General features: G+C 41.4%; 1 protein-coding gene across 1 annotated transcript in view; it reads right to left on the bottom strand.

Annotated features, from left to right (window-relative positions):
* The window catches only part of LOC126248847 (E3 ubiquitin-protein ligase HERC2), an 851,297-nt gene that overhangs the window by 256,607 nt on the left and 577,152 nt on the right, over positions 1 to 17,538 (bottom strand). The window contains exon 61 of the mRNA XM_049950269.1: positions 13,233 to 13,398. Within this exon, the coding sequence (XP_049806226.1) occupies positions 13,233 to 13,398 (166 nt within the window). The remainder of the gene's footprint in view (positions 1 to 13,232; positions 13,399 to 17,538) is intronic.

Below are 17,538 nucleotides of genomic sequence, written 5' to 3'. Positions count from 1 at the left end.
GACCAAACTACATGGTCATCAGTCCTCATTTAAACAGGTCTCGAGTTAAAAACAGTCCCAAATGGAGTAGGGGAAACTAAAAGACTCAAAACTAACTCTGAATCACACTAAAGACAAAATGAGAGAAGTTAACAAGAAGGGGAAAACATGCACTACAAGGAAACAGTAGTGGATGGTATTAAAAGAATATAGCAGATGGCCTGGGCTGGCTGCTCACAAAAATAAAAAATGATGAGCCACCCACCCTACCATGTGCTAGCTAAGTATGGCCAATGCGGAGTCGGCAAAGAACAATGGAGTCCCTGCAAGTGGCTTGCATGGATGACCACCACACATTCGTTGTCTCCTTGACAACACAGTTTATTTGGTGTACTGAGGGTGCACCACTTAGCATCCCAGATCACAAAAACTTTACGGCGGAAGACCAATCAGAGATCAGTTTCAGGCAGGCCAATCTCCAGAGTTGGTTTACTAGTAGCCTGTTGGGCCAGGCTGCCAGCAAGATCATTCCCCAGGATCCCGACATGTCCTTGAGTCTAAATTAAAGTCACTGAATGTCCACTGTTGCTGATGGCATAATGAGTCTCCTGGACAGTCATTACCAATTGATGGCAAGGGAATCACAGGTCGAGAGCTTGTAGGCTCCTTATGGGGTCACTACAGATGATGAAGGACTCACCGATGAAGGATCAGAAATGTTCAACATCACAATAGATGGCTACGAATTCTGCAGTGAAAACACTGCGGCCATCGGGCAAGGAGTGCTGTTCAGTATGTCCAATGTGAGCGTAAGCGAAGCCAACAAGACCTCGAACATTGATTCATCAGTGTAGACTATTTCTGAGCCCTGGAACTTGCTGAGAATAGAGAAAAATTGCTGGTGGAGGGCCTCAGGTGGAAATGAGCCTTTTGTACCTTGCAATAAGTCCATACAAAGCTGTGGCTGAGACACGGACCGTGGAAGTGTACGTAAGTGGACTTGCAGGAAAGGTGGTAAGAGAGAAAGTGTCGAGTTCAGTAGGAAGCGACTGTACACGGACTACAAGGGGGTTCTACATTCTGAGCCGCCATTGCTGGAGATGGATTGCCCTGTTAGGGAAAAGGAGATGGTAATTTGGAGGGTAAGGTGAATAATGAATGTGAGCGTTATAAACTTGCAAGCAGTAGTGCCGCCAGAGTCGCAATGGAGGAATGCCAGCTCCCACAAGGAGGCTGTTCACTGGGCTCATTTGGAAAGCTCCCATCGCAAGCCGAACTCCACAGTGGTGGACAGGATCCAGCAGCAACAGTGCAGGCGGCGATGCTGAACCATACACCAGACTCCCATAATCCAGATGGGACTGCACAAGGGCTTTGTACAGCTGCAACAATGTAGAGCGATCAGCATCCCAGTTGGTGTGGGTCAGGCATCGAATAATATTAAGATGCCACCAGCACTTTTCCTTAAGCTGACTAAGATGGGGAAGCCAAGTTAAGCGGATGTCAAAGAGCAGTCCCAAGAAGTGGTAAGTCTCCACTACATAAAGTAGTTGGTCATCGAGGTGAAGTTCTGGATGGGGTGGACAGTATGATGAAGTGTGTGACACGGGTATTGGTGGTCAAAAACTGAAAGCTGTGAATGATGGCCCACGACTGCACCTTTTGTAGGGCTCCCTGCAGCTGGAGTTCAGCCACACTAATAGAAGAGGAGCAGAAGGAAATACAAAAATTGTCAGCATATAGGAGGGGAGATACTGAGAACACCACTGCTAGTGCAAGACCATTAACAGCAATTACAAAGAATGGGACACTCAGGACAGAGCCCTGTGGGACCCCATTCTTTTGGATTTGGGGTGCACTTTTGGAAGCACTGATGTGAACTCTGAAAGTGCGGAGTAACAAGAAGATCCATATAAGAATCAGGAGCTGGCCCCAGAAACACCACTCATGCAGATCAGCAAGGATGTAGTGTTGCCAAGTGGATGTGTAGGCCTTCATCAGGTCAAAAAAGATGGGCGATAAGGTGGTGTTACTGGGAAAATGCTGATCAAATGGCAGACTCCAGGCGGACCAAGTTGTCGGTGGTGGAGCACCCTTGTCAACAACTGCCCTGGAACGGAGCCAGAAGGCCCCAAGACTCAAGGAGCCAACACAACTGCTGGCTCACCATATGTTCGAGCAGATTTCAGAGAAAGTTGGTGAGGCTAATAAGACAATAGCTAGCAGGTTCTTACCAGGCTTTATCACTGGAACGACTATACTTTCCCACCACTGTGACGAGAATTCCCTTCGCTCCAGATGTGGTTGAAGATGGCAAGGAGGTTGCACTGGTAACCCACTGACAGATGTTTAATCATTTGGGAATGGATGCAGTCTGGACCAGGGGATGTGTCAGGACAGATGGCTAGGGCACTGATAAATTTCCACTCACAGAAGGTAGCGTTATATGGCTCTGGGTAGCGTGTAGCAAAAGACAGGTTTTTTCATTCCACCCGCTGTTTGAGGAGACGAAAGGTGGGGTGGTAATTCTCAGATGCAGAGGTGCGAGCATAATGCTCAGCAAGATGTTCTGCGATTACATCTGGATTGTCAGATACAGCTCCAAGTATGGAAATTCCTGGTACACCTGCAGGGGTCTGATAGCTGTAAAGGCGATGGAGCTTGGTCTAAACCTGGGAAGGAGAGGTTCGTGTTCAAATGGTGGAGGCATATCGTTCCCAACACTCCTGCTTCCATAATTTGGTGGACCTGGGCACGGAGCCATTTGAAGACAATGAGGTTCACCAGAGAAGGGTAGCACTTGTGACACCAGAGGGCCCGCCTACAGTCTCTAATGGCTGCAGCCATTTCTGGCGACCAACAAGGTTGGTTGGTTTTTGGGGAAGGAGACCAGACAGCGTGGTCATCGGTCTCATCGGATTAGGGAAGGATGGGGAAGGAAGTCGGCCGTGCCCTTTCAGAGGAACCATCCCGGCATTTGCCTGGAGTGATTTAGGGAAATCACGGAAAACCTAAACCAGGATGGCCGGACGCGGGATTGAACCGTCGTCCTCCCGAATGCGAGTCCAGTGTGACCAACAAGGCACTGACTTCTGCAGGGGGCAACCTGAGGAACAAGGTATTGCCAATTCACCTGTGGCAACAATGGCAGTAGTGATAGTGTGGATCACCTCATTGATGTTGTCATACAACGGAGATTCAACAAAGGTAGTAAAGGTGTAAGTGTCCCAGTCAGCCGTGGGAAAAGCCCATATGTGCAAGTGTCCAGATGAGTGATGCTGGGTAAGGGACAGGAATAGTGTAAAGTGGTCACTACCACACAAGTCATAAGACATCATGAGCTCTCCAGTGGATAGATGGGAAAAGGCCAGGACTACAAACCGAGAGATCAACAGCCAAGTATGTGCCATGTGCCACACTGAAATCTGTGGGGGAATCTGCATTTAGGAGGCAAATGTCGAGTTGGGTTAGTAGGTCCTTGACATCTTCACCATAGCCAGTAACCTTGGTTCCACCACATAATGGGTTATGGGCATTAAAATCACCCAGAAGTAGAAAAGGTGGGGGGACTTGGGAAATTAGTGCCACCAATACATGGGGTGGCACTTCATCATCTGGAATGAGGTGGATGTTACAGATGGTAATTTCATGTATTGTTCTCACCCTGACAGCCACAGCTTCTAAAAGTGTTTGAAGGAGCACAAGTTCACTACAGACAGAGGTAAGAACATAGATGCAAACTCCACCTGACAGTCTGTCACAGTCAGTACAGCCATGAAGGGCTGGTGTCTGCATTGCAGACTAGAGAGCAATGCAAAAAGCAGGTGTAACACTTAAGAGTTTTCATATCGCAACCAGGTGGGAGAAAAAACTCCTGCAGTTTCACTGGAGGATGACGCTTTCTGTAGTTGGGGAAGGCATGAAGTGACCAAGGAGGCAGTTTACACCTCAGCACCACCTGCTGCCACCAGTTGAATATGTGTGTCGGTGAGATTCAGGTCCTCGGGGGATACTAAAATCTCCAACTTGTCCTCAGACGCAGAACTGGTTGGGAGTGGTCGTGTTGGAACCACCGGAGAGTCCTGTTTCTTAGCATACTACTTCTTCATCCGCTTGCTCTCTCGGTTCTCTTTAGGGTCTTGCTGGGAGGATTTCTCCGAAGTAGCTTCAGGCACAGACGAAGGCTGTGAAGGCCTTCATCCAGCAGCCTGTGGCTCCTTCAACCACTGGCAAGTGTCCACTTTTCCATTAGTGGAGACCTTGGAAGGGAGAGTCTCAACAGACCCCTTTTGTGCAAGAGGAGCCAAGAAGAGGCTGTGGCCTCTCCGGCTGTGGGGAGTGGACCGATGTCCCTGGCATTTGGGGTGGCATTTATCTCAAAGTAGGTGGTCTGGGATTAATGGAAAAAGAGGTTGCCCCTGGGAGTAATGGAAACAGAGGTTGCCCCAACCGCCAAGGGGGCAGATGTATTCGGGTGGCCTGGAGGGTCCACTGTACGAGACAGAGATGTTGGAATTATCATCGGAAGTGATGGTGATGTCAACGTAGCTGCAGCATACATAGATGTCAAGCGAATGGGGTGCAACTGTTCAAATTTACGTTTAACCTCTTGGTAAGTCAGCTGGTCCACGGTCTTGTACTTCATAATTTTCTGCTCCTTGTGGAGTACTGTGCAGTCTGGCAAGCAGGGGGAGCAGTGTTCTCCACAGCTGACACAAGTGGGAGCAGGCACACATGGAGTATTTTGATGCAGTAGATGTCAGCAGTCTCGACATGTGACACTGGAATTGCCGGGGGTAGACATGTGCCCAAATTTCTAGCTCTTAAAGTATCACATACTGGGAGGAACACATGGTTTTATGTCACTTAGGTAAAACATCACCTTGACCTTTCCAGGCAATGAATCACGCTCAAAGGCCAAGAGGCAATGAATCACGCTCAAAGGCCAAGATGAAGGCACAGGTAGCAAACCTATTGTCTTTGGGTCCCCTACAGACACGCCAGATGAAGTGAACACCCCGCCATTCTAAATTGGCATGGAGCTCGTTATCAGACTGCAAGAGAAGGTCATGATGGAAAATAATCCACTGGACCATGTTAAGGCTTTTATGTGGGGTGACGGGAATGAGAATTTCACCTAGCTTGGCACAGGCTGTCTGAATGAGCACTGCCCCATTTCTTCATTTCAGACAGCGCAGCCACTTTCCCAAACTTGTCCTCTACATGTTTGACAAGAAATAGAAGCTTTGTAGCCAGAAAGGAGTCCCCATCTATTCTGCTGCACACTAAATACCTTCGCGAATAAGGGTCTCTCTTTTCCACAGTTCTATTTTCCTCCCGTGGTGTGGCTAGAGAGGGGAACAATTTGTGGTCATATTTCTCAGCATTAATTTCAACTTTCCTTTTTTAGAGACTGCTGGGGCCATTCAGTCCCCAGCAAAAGATGACTTGGTCTGCTTCATTGTGGGCCATCCGCCCTGATGCCACCCACTCCGGTCAGGAGCTCTCACCATGGGCACCACCCAGCCGCAGCAAAGGCCACCTGGTGCGATGGCCATTGCCAGGAGTCCTGATGCCCCAAGAAGAAGGGTATCTACTCCTTGGCATATGTGGGGAGTTTGCAGCTCAGGTATCAGCAGTGCTATCCCTGCGTTGTCAGGGCACCATCATGACAGACTGGCTACCATGCTGGATATTGAGTGTCAAGAAATCCAACATCGTCATGGGGGTGAAAGAGGACAGAGGACTATGGAAGCAGATGATGTACCCTATAAGATGTTCTCACTCAGATAGCTTGGTTGCAGGTGGAGTTGCAGACCCAGGACAATACGAGGTGCAGAAGGTCTAATCACACACTGGATATATGGAGCACTGCGTAAGGCATCCTTGCCTAAATGGCCCACATTTCGGATAATTTTGAAAGATGTGCAGGTCAAATCCTGAAAGGGGGACCATAACTGATTAGGCATATGAATGGGAGACTCCTTTTACTCGCCTCTTACAACAGGAAGGAATACCTCAGGTCTATTTTAATCCCTGAACCCACAGGGGGCCTTATAAATGTGCCTAGCACTTTTCAAAGATTCACTGACCTGTTGTAGAGAGGACTGAAGCCTACTATGTGTTTAATGTATTTGGATGATGTCATAATACACTGAAGAGCCAAAGAAACTGGTACATCTGCCTAGTATCATGTGGGGCTCGCACACACACACAGAAGTGCCGCAATACAATGTGGCATGGACTCGACTGATGTCTGAAGTAGTGCTGGAGGGAACTGACACCATGATTCCCACAGGGCTGTCCATAAATCCACAAGAATATGAGGGGCTGGAGATCTCTTCTGAATAGCATGTTGAAAGGCATCCCAGATATGCTGAATAAAGTTCATGTCTGAGGAGTTTGGAGGTCAGCGGAAGTATTTAAACTCAGAAGAGTGTTCCTGGAGCCACTCTGTAGCAATTCTGGATGTGTGGGGTGTCACACTGTCCTGCTTGATTGCCCAAGTCTGTCGGAATGCACAATGGACATGACTGGATGCAGGTGATCAGACAGGATGTTTAACATGTGTCACCTGTCAGAGTCGTATCTAGATGTATCAGGGGTCCCATATCACTCCAACTGCACACGCCCCACACCATTATAGAGCCTCTGCCACCTTGAACAGTCCTTGCTGACATACAGTGTCCATCGATTCATGATGTTGTCTCCATACCCACACATGTCCATCCATTCGATAAAATTTGAAATAACTCATCCAACCAGGCAACATGTTTCCAGTCATTGACAGTCCAATGTCAGTGTTGATGGGCCCAGGCGAGGCGTAAAGCTTCTTGTCATGCAGTCATCAAGGGTACACGAGTGGGCCTTCCAGCTCCAAAAGCCCATATTGATGATCTTTAGTTGAATGGTTTGCACACTGACACTTGTTGATGGGCCAGCATTGAAATCTGCAGTAATTTGCAGAAGGATAGCACTTCTGTCACATTGGACGATTCTCTTCAGTCATTGTTGGTCCTGTCTTACAGGATCTTTTTTCCGGCCGCAGCGATGTCACAGATTTGATGTTTTACCAGGTTCCTGATATTCGTGGTACACTCGTGAAATGGTCGTAGGGGAAAATCCTCACTTCATCACTGCCTTACAGATGCTGTGTCATATTGCTTGTGCACCAACTATACACATTCAAACTTGCATAAATCTTGGTAACCTGCCATTGTAGCAGCAGTAAGCTATCTAACAACTGCTTCAGGCACCTGTTGTCATCATATATAGGCATTGCCGATCACAGTGCCGTATTCAGCTTGTTTACACATCTCTATATTTAAATGTGCATGGCTATACCAGTTTCTTTGGTGCTGCAGTGTATTTTCATGGATTATTGAGGATCATATGGAGAGATTGAGGAATGTATTATTGAGGTTACAAGATGTATGCTTAAGTTTAAAGATGGAGAAGTGTTCTTTTGCACAGTCACAGGTTCAGTACCTAGGACATATTATCATTTCAGATAGGATTAAGCCAGAGCTATGGATAACTGAAGCAGTAGAAAGTTTTCCTGAGCCCACTAATGTTCAAAAGTTGCAATCTTTTCTTGGTCTCACTAATTATTATCATTGTTTCATGAAGGTTTATGCCTTAGTGGCTAAACTATTAACAAAGTTGTTAAACAAAGGTGCAGTAGGTGAGTGGTGAGAAAAATGTAGGTGAGCTATGAGAAAAATTAAATATATTTTGAGCAGTTTGCCTTTACTAATAATGACCTTTGTCTTTTTGACAGATGCCTCAGATTACGCTATTGGTGCTGTTCTTATTCTTGAATGTAATCATGTAGAAAGACCTATAGGCTATGCTTTGAGGCAGCTAAGCCAACCAGAAATCAATTACGGTACCAGTGAGAAGGAGTTGCTAGTGCTTATATTCAGAGTGAACATTTTTAATGTTATTTATACGGAAGAAAATTCACTGTGGTCACTGACCACATGGCTCTTTTGTGGATGCTCACTTTAAAGGACCCCAGAAGTCATTTAAGTTGTTGGTTATTAAAGTTATCTGAATTTGATTATGAAGTACACCACAAACCAGGTCATTTACACGGAAATGCTGATGCACTGAGTTGCAAGATCAGAATGTTTCAGCCAGATCATGTTTTATTAGAAGAACTGAGAGAAACACAGAAGAGAGATGCAGAATGTCACTGGTACTCTTCTCTTTTGGATTTTGTTACAGAGGATTGTATTCTATACAGCAAGGCCCTCTTGTGTAACAGAGTAGTAACTCCCAAAGGGTTGTAACTGTGTATAATAGCTCAGTGTGATGACAGTTTGTAGGCATGTCATAGTGGTCAAAGACCCACAAAAGCTAAAAAGTCCCATGACTTTGGTGGAAGGACAGACAGACTGATGTTTGGAAGTATACACAAAACCGCTTGACTTTTGCCTAGCGGGAACCCCCACCAAGAACCAAAATTCCTTTCCAAACCCTCCCAGATGCCACTAAAGCTTGGACAGTGTCAGTCAATTTCCACAGAACACATAAACTAATAAATAAACCCTACCAACATCAGTAACATTCTTTAACTACTCAGTTAATGGATGTGGCTGGGCACTTTGATTAGTTTGAAATTAAACATAAATAGGTTCAGGGTTCAGTTCTTAGTTGGTCCCACTATATTTTCTGTCTTTCATCATTCCTTTCACCTGTGGTTATGATTTGTACCCATGAAACACGTTAAGATGCATTGCTTTTCATAGTACATGTTAAACTGAATGTCCTTCTTTAGCTTGTTGGGTAACTCATTTCAAAGATTGCCAAGTAAAGCACCGCAGAGTTCAAAGCCAGTCTTCAAGTTGAGGAGAGTTTTGATTATTTAGTTAATATGTCGTAGCTGGACTCTGTAACATCATTACATACCTGCTTGTAACTATGTGAAGGGATCTGAAATGGGATGGGTGGATGGATAGGATGAGCAGATTGGTAGGATAGAGGCCATGAAGTAACCAGTAGGGAAATGCGTTAACTTACAACGAAGACTGTTTTTGACATAATTGTGTGACCAATACTGGAATAGTCAAATAAATCACTGGACTAACGATTATTAGTCAGTTTCTAAACCAGCAATGCACAGTTATCAGGAGTGATGAGAAGCATGTGACAATCTGTTGCCTATCAAAACATGGGATAACTTTTTAAGTCAGCCAACATAACACCAGTCTAATAGTTGGCATACACATGAGCTTTAGAGGTGTCTTCTGGACCCCATCAGGATAATCCTAGCTATTTATATTTTCACTTCAAGAAACAATTGTAATAATAATAATAATTATTATTATTATTATTATTATTATTATTATTATTATTATAATAATAAAACCCGTGGAGGCCCGGGAAAAGAATAGGCCTCCGGTATGTTCTGCCAGTCGTAAAAGGCGACGAAAAGAACAAACCACTAATAGGGCTAACCCCCCTTTAGTGTGATTAGTTGGTTCAGGACAGAACTAAAGAAGCCTCGGACAAGCGCTGTCATGGTCGGGGACGACGCTTGAACCCTATGCCCGCCCACAATGGTAACGACACTGCTAGCCAACTGGAAAATGATTTAAATCCAAATAGAGGTGTTTTGCAGGATATGCTTCCTGCAACCACCCTAGAAGGAAAACAAAGACAGAGGATGAGATGGTCAGATGAAGTTAATCGACACCTCATGTTCTGTTATTACCAAGCAACAAACCTAGGAACCAACACAACTGGATACAGATCACAAGTATACACAACATTTATTACCAGATACCCAGAATTAAAATTTTTAACAGAACAACGACTAGCTGATCAGATCCGTGTAATAATCAAAAATAACAGGATACCCCAGTCAGAATTAGAAAACATCAAACAACAAGTACAACAAATACTGGAACAAAATAATGTGCAATCAGAAGAAGAAGAAAATACAATAATGGACTCAAACATCCCAGAGCAAACAAACAAAGAACAACACGCACCAATTAAACAATCAGAGGAAAACGAAATCTTAAGACAGCCACCAGAACAAGCACAAATAGAACACATGTTAGATATAGAAGAAAAATTTCAGCTGACATATATAGAATACAAAGACACAAATACAGACATGAGACCATTCTTGCATAGACCACCAAATAACCCACAAGTCGAAACAACAATAAAAACTATCAACACAATCATACACAACAAAATAAATGAAAACACAACTATGGAAGAGTTACAACTACTGGTTTATATAGGAGCACTCACTACACTAAATATACACACTAGACAGAGATCAGAACCAACCAACACACAGAAGAAACCCACAAAACCAGCATGGCAACACAGGCTACAGATCAGAATAGAAAAACTGAGAAAAGACATCGGACAGCTAACACAATTTATAAGAAATGAAATCTCGGAAAAAAAACGAAAAAGGTTAGGTAAAATCTCACAACAAGAAGCGACAGAGCAATTAGACGAAAAGAAGCAGAAATTACAAGCATTAGCCAAACGACTCAGAAGATACAAAAAAAGTGAAAATAGAAGGAAGCAAAACCAAACATTCAACACAAACCAAAAGAAATTTTACCAGACAATAGATAACACACACATTAAAATAAACAATCCACCAAACATAACAGACATGGAACACTTCTGGAGCAACATATGGTCTAACCCGGTACAACATAACAGGCATGCACGGTAGATACAAGCAGAAACAGACACATACAAGGTGATACCACAAATGCCTGAAGTGATAATTTTGCAACATGAAGTCACCCAAGCAATTAATTCTACTCACAATTGGAAAGCTGCTGGAAATGATAAAATAGCAAATTTCTGGTTAAAGAAGTTCACCTCAACACATTCACATCTAACTAAATTATTTAACAGTTACATTGCAGACCCATACACATTCCCTGATACACTTACACATGGAATAACTTATCTGAAACCTAAAGATCAAGCAGACACAGCGAACCCAGCTAAATATCGCCCCATAACATGCCTACCAACAATATACAAAATATTAACTTCAATCATTAAACAGAAATTAATGACACATACAACACAGAACAAAATTATAAATGAAGAACAAAAAGGCTGTTGCAAAGGAGCACGAGGATGTAAAGAGCAACTGATAATAGATGCAGAGGTGACATATCAAGCTAAAACTAAACAAAGGTCGCTACACTACGCATACATTGATTACCAAAAAGCTTTTGATAGTGTACCCCACTCACGGTTACTACAAATATTGGAAATATACAAAGTAGATCCTAAATTGATACAGTTCCTAAACATAGTAATGAAAAATTGGAAAACCACACTTAATATCCAAACAAATTCAAATAATATCACATCACAGCCAATACAGATTAAGCGTGGAATATACCAAGGAGACTCATTAAGTCCTTTCTGGTTCTGCCTTGCTCTGAACCCACTATCCAACATGCTAAATAATACAAATTATGGATACAATATTACTGGAACATACCCACACAAAATCACACATTTGCTATACATGGATGATCTAAAACTACTGGCAGCAACAAATCAACAACTCAACCAATTACTAAAGATAACAGAAGTATTCAGCAATGATATAAGTATGGCTTTTGGAACAGACAAATGTAAGAAAAATAGCATAGTCAAGGGAAAACACACTAAACAAGAAGATTACATATTGGATAACCACAGCGACTGCATAGAAGCGATGGAAAAAACGGATGCCTATAAATATCTAGGATACAGACAAAAAATAGGAATAGATAATACAAATATTAAAGAAGAACTAAAAGAAAAATATAGACAAAGACTAACAAAAATACTGAAAACAGAATTGACAGCAAGAAACAAGACCAAAGCTATAAATACTTATGCCATGCCAATATTGACCTACTCATTTGGAGTAGTGAAATGGAGTAACACAGACCTAGAAGCACTCAATACACTTACACGATCACAATGCCATAAATATAGAATACATCACATACATTCAGCAACAGAAAGATTCACATTAAGCAGAAAGGAAGGGGATTTATCGATATAAAAAACCTACATTATGGACAGGTAGACAATTTAAGAAAATTCTTTATAGAACGAGCAGAAACTAGCAAAATACACAAAGCAATCACTCATATAAATACATCGGCTACACCACTACAATTTCATAACCACCTCTACAACCCTTTAGACCACATAACATCAACAGATACGAAGAAAGTAAATTGGAAAAAGAAAACACTTCATGGCAAGCACCAGTATCATCTAACACAGCCACACATCGATCAAGACGCATCCAACACATGGCTAAGAAAAGGCAATATATACAGTGAGACAGAAGGATTCATGATTGCAATACAGGATCAAACAATAAACACCAGGTATTACAGCAAGCATATTATTAAAGATCCCAATACCACAACAGATAAATGCAGACTTTGTAAACAACAAATAGAAACAGTAGATCACATCACAAGCGGATGTACAATACTAGCAAATACAGAATACCCCAGAAGACATGACAATGTCGCAAAAATAATACATCAACAGCTTGCCTTACAACATAAACTTTTAAAACAACAAGTTCCTACATACAAGTATGCACCACAAAATGTACTGGAGAATGATGAATACAAATTATACTGGAACAGAACCATTATAACAGATAAAACAACGCCACATAACAAACCTGACATCATACTCACCAATAAAAAGAAGAAATTAACACAACTAATCGAAATATCCATACCCAATACAACAAATATACAAAAGAAAACAGGAGAAAAAATTGAAAAATACATCCAACTGGCTGAGGAAGTCAAAGACATGTGGCATCAGGATAAAGTTGACATCATACCAATTATAGTATCAACTACAGGAGTCATACCACACAATATCCACCAGTACATCAATGCAATACAGCTACATCCAAACACATATATACAATCCGTAATTATTGATACATGTTCAATTACCCGAAAGTTCCTAAATGCAATATAACACATACCGTACAGTTAATAGGAAGTGACGCTTGATCAAGGTCCGCGTCACTTTCCATTCTCAACCAGACTTAACGTCTGAGAAAGTAAAGAAATAATAATAATATCATCAGAAGAAATAATATGTCACCTACTAGGATATACAGTTGCAGTTGCAGTTTTCTCAACAATAATGAAACATAACTGATTAATAAAGACATTAATAATATAGGTACATAAAAATGCAACATAGCCACAACATACCAACAAGCACAGATGATAATGTTTCTTTTGCTGAGGGACCTGCTCTCCCTGCAACAGCTAGTTTCAGCAAATCAACAAGAACACGAGCATCATCCTGTCCTAAGAGACGAGTAAATTCATCTAGACGTGGACGTCCACCTTCTTCCTCTTCTGTATGGCCAACAACCTGCGAAGAGTAATACAACAGTCAGTGCACTATTAAATAAATAATAAAAAAATAAGCCGTTTTCAGTCATTAACCTTATGATTAATGATGAAGAACAGTTTATCATATAAAGTCATTTGCACAAATGTTTGTTAATTTGAAATTCAAAAGAAGAGATACGTGTGCTTTACATATTAATATGACATATAACACCTGTAAACCTGTGTAGCACTACATAAACTTTTACAATTTTCTTAGCTTATTAGCTGAAATACGAGTGTTAGCCAGGGCATTCATAATGTTGTAGCTAACCGTTTTACATATTCAGGAGCAATTTCTGTTTACTGCATTCTTTATTTGATATGAATAAATTGTGATAATTACAGGGTACCAAGTTTTCTGTAGAATTATGTTTTTTGCTTGGTCATTTCAAACATTACCACAGTTTCATGCAAAACCACAGCAGATCATCTCAGACATTATTAATTGCAAATTATGAAATAAGTGGGTTATCTACAAAGGCTGTTTACCAAAGCTGCCCTTATTAGGCAAATAATGTGTGCATACTGTCAGTACTTCACACCTGTCAATACAGATTATAACATATATTGCTATCATTGCTGTTGCTAGGGAAACCTAGAGTTGATTTTTCCTCCTGGGCTGAATAATTCAGGAATAAATTACATCCATGTAAAGAGGAAATAACTGAATTATGTTTCTGTTCAAAGCAAGAGCATGTTTAAGTGTCAGCAGAAGTTACACAGTGGAAATTTTCATTGGGAAGGAAATCCACTTTCAGAAAGTCCAGTCATGTCTGTCACCTACAAAAACACCATGATCTCAGGAAGATATTCAAGTCTGAAACGTTTAACACATTATGTTAAAGGGGTGTTTATATAATCATGTGCCAGCAATATACTTGGTGTTGGCATGGCCATATTCAAGTTAGAAAAATCATTTCCTTTGAGTAAGTCACTCGCTAAACAATGAACTGTTTCCATCACAGGTTTCATTTTATCATGAGGTGTTCCATAAATCTAAAAATGGGACATCATATTAAGTTGTAAGTATCAATATAGTTGAAGAAATACTGTTGCTTTGCCACTGAAATATCCCTTTTAAACTCAAGGACATAATTAGTTGCTTGGAATAGAAAAAACACCTCTGTGAAAAAAATCATGATTGCGAAAGAAAGGAATAGTGGGTGTCTTCTTCTAAGAATTGGGCATATAAACTAGACCATGCCGGAAATACAAATTACAGTGACAGTAAAAATTGCAAAATCTTAAAAACATATCATATTTACCCAAATATACAACAACCCCCTTTTTCTTCTAGAGGATCTTTGAAAAATTTTAATTTTAACTTATCCTGACTAATCAAAACTGCAAACTCTTTTACTAATATACAGTATCTAGAAAGCTAACATTATACCTATTCTAAACTTATATCATTTATTGACTGTCAACATTTTGATGATAGAAGCACAAACAAAATAAACAGAAACAAATCGTTTACATTAATTGCCATCTTCATTTCCTTTTTTGCTTACTATCTATGGTATCAGTACTTTAAATCATCATCATCATCATCATCATCATCATCATCATCACTAACATCATTATATCCATTTGTAAACTTACTGTCATTTCTCCCTTCCTGACACTCCTCCTATAGTGTGTCAACTTGCAGCCATCCATAGCATTGGATAAACAAAACTTTTTGAATGCCACTCACTCCAAAGCAGTCGCAGGAGAGCCTGAAAAGGTCTATCCACAACAACATCCATTACCTTAAGTTGTGAGGTCATGCTACCACAAATTATTACCAGATCTGATTTGTTCCTTGTTATCAGATCCTTAACTTCCTGGGTGAAGTGTCCCAAAGGAACCCAACACCAACTTTTTTCCCTTCTTGTATAATAGTCTCCACTTGGGCCTTACCCTAGGAATGATGGTTATTGCTGGAACAACCAATTTTTGGTTACACCAGTTCTTTTCATCTCCAATTTAACCTGACTGTTAAAACCACTCAACATAATCAGTTTCTGAAATAACTGCTTTTCTTTTTTATTGCTATTACTTCCAGTAATAAATGTAGACTCCCAACAAAGATTGAAAACTTCTAATGACGATAAAGGAATATAAGATCATGGTCAATATGGGGTGGAGGCTGTGGCTGATATTTGTCTCCAGCAAAGATTGTGAAGGTGAAGGAGACATTGATGGCAAAAGCTCATAAGTCGATGACTTACCTGCATCGTCGATGACTTACCTGCATTGTATCAATTTTTCACCATGAAGCACCTACAAAATCAAGGGTTCAGCTGTCAGCCCAAGTTTACAGCACCTCAATAAAATTATAGGTATATCAATCAAATTTACCATTCCTCCCAAGGAAAACTGTGGATATTTTCTTCTTATACAATGTCACAAGTTTGTTGTGCTTCTTCCCAGTGTTAATCTTACTAAGCAAATGGAGCATTGTGCTTCATTGATACCATAATTTGTAAAATACTTTCAAACTAGGGATGGTACCATTCTGTACTACAATTGATGTCTAAAAATGACAGCAAGAAGTTACCATATAGACCAGGTTGGGGCAAGCCTTGCACCCTTCACATACATGTGTACCACCTAATAGGCCATACCATACAGCAACAGGCACATTATTGTGTCTGGAGTGGTGTGCAGATCCTTATGTCATGTGTTTGTTGCTAGTTTCTAACTGTAGGCATCATCTTTTCACAATTCATATAATAATCCAACATGTCAAAGTACTTGAAATTATACGATTAAACACTACTTGAGATTCTTCAGTTCCTCCTCGCATATTTGTTGATTGCACAGTCTACGAGTGTACTACCAGTTCATAGGGTCCAACAGGCACAATATTTCGGTAATCAGACATGTTGCCATCATCATGTGCACTGACAGACTGAGCTCCTGAGGGCATGTGGTCGACTAATATCCCCTGCACGTGTGACCTGCTCCGTCCGCAGTTTGCACCCGCAGCCATGTGTCAGCGATCACGAAGACACTAGCACCATGACAGATGCCAAAACTAGAGTCTCTGTGACAGCCGATGCCAATGCGCGGCCATGGTCTGTGGATGGAACGGCTCGCAGAGCAGGGGATATTTGTTGGCCATGTGCCCTCAAGAGACCAGTTTGTCAGAGCAGCTGATGATGGCGACATGTCTGATAACCAAAATACTGTGGCCGCTGGACACTATGAACCGGCAGTATGCACCTGCACTGTTTGATAAACATTACTTATTTTTTCAAAAATGTTTAGTTAAAAAACAAAAATTTTAGCACTGTTGGTCTGGCAAATGTATATGCCAGTTTTTTTTACACAATTATTAGTAAAAAAATTAAAAAGAAACTTTTACAACCCAAGACGAAACAAATACCACAAAACACTGGTTATTTAGAACTGAAATATTGGTATCTGTTTTAACCAGTTGGTTTTCCCATCTTTAACTCATTCTGTACATGGTTATACAACAACTTCAAGATCACATCCTCTTGCTGACTGAACCACCAGGTTCTAGTACAATCCCAAAGCGTTCCTCTTCAGTGATACCAAGCTGTCATGTTACGACCCTTGCTAATAATTCATGACACCTCATCACTGTCACACAATTTGCAAAACTCATCGAAAGTGCCACACAAGTTTACCAAATACATAAGATCACTGGTCAAGATATTAGTAACCCCTCTACAAAAGCATACTGGTCACTTTGGAGAGTTGTAGATGGCATGGAACTGGTACCAAGAGGTCATGTGACCCACCACTGTTCATGTAAGTTACGGCAATGAAGCAGCATGTATGTGCCAATTAATTGTATGGAATAAGTGCAGTAACATGTATCGACATAGAGAATTACAGAAAGGAGCTATCGTGTTTGGATACACCCACGATGACGGCAATAAATGAAATTGTCCAATTTATTGGTGTATCAGTGTGGACTGTCGAACATGTCTACAAGAAATGGTGTACTACCCGTAACCACGTAACTGGGCATAAGAACTGTGGCTGTAAAAAGATCCTAACTGACAGGGACTGGAGACAAGTATCATGCCTCCTCAATAGCAATTGGTTTACAAGCTGACAGGTATTCCTATTATCACTGAAGTGAACTGTGTGCAATAGAGTC

Source organism: Schistocerca nitens, chromosome 3 (genome assembly GCF_023898315.1).
Source record: "Schistocerca nitens isolate TAMUIC-IGC-003100 chromosome 3, iqSchNite1.1, whole genome shotgun sequence".
Classification (NCBI taxonomy): domain Eukaryota; kingdom Metazoa; phylum Arthropoda; class Insecta; order Orthoptera; family Acrididae; genus Schistocerca; species Schistocerca nitens.
This window is presented reverse-complemented; position numbering and strand designations above follow the sequence as displayed.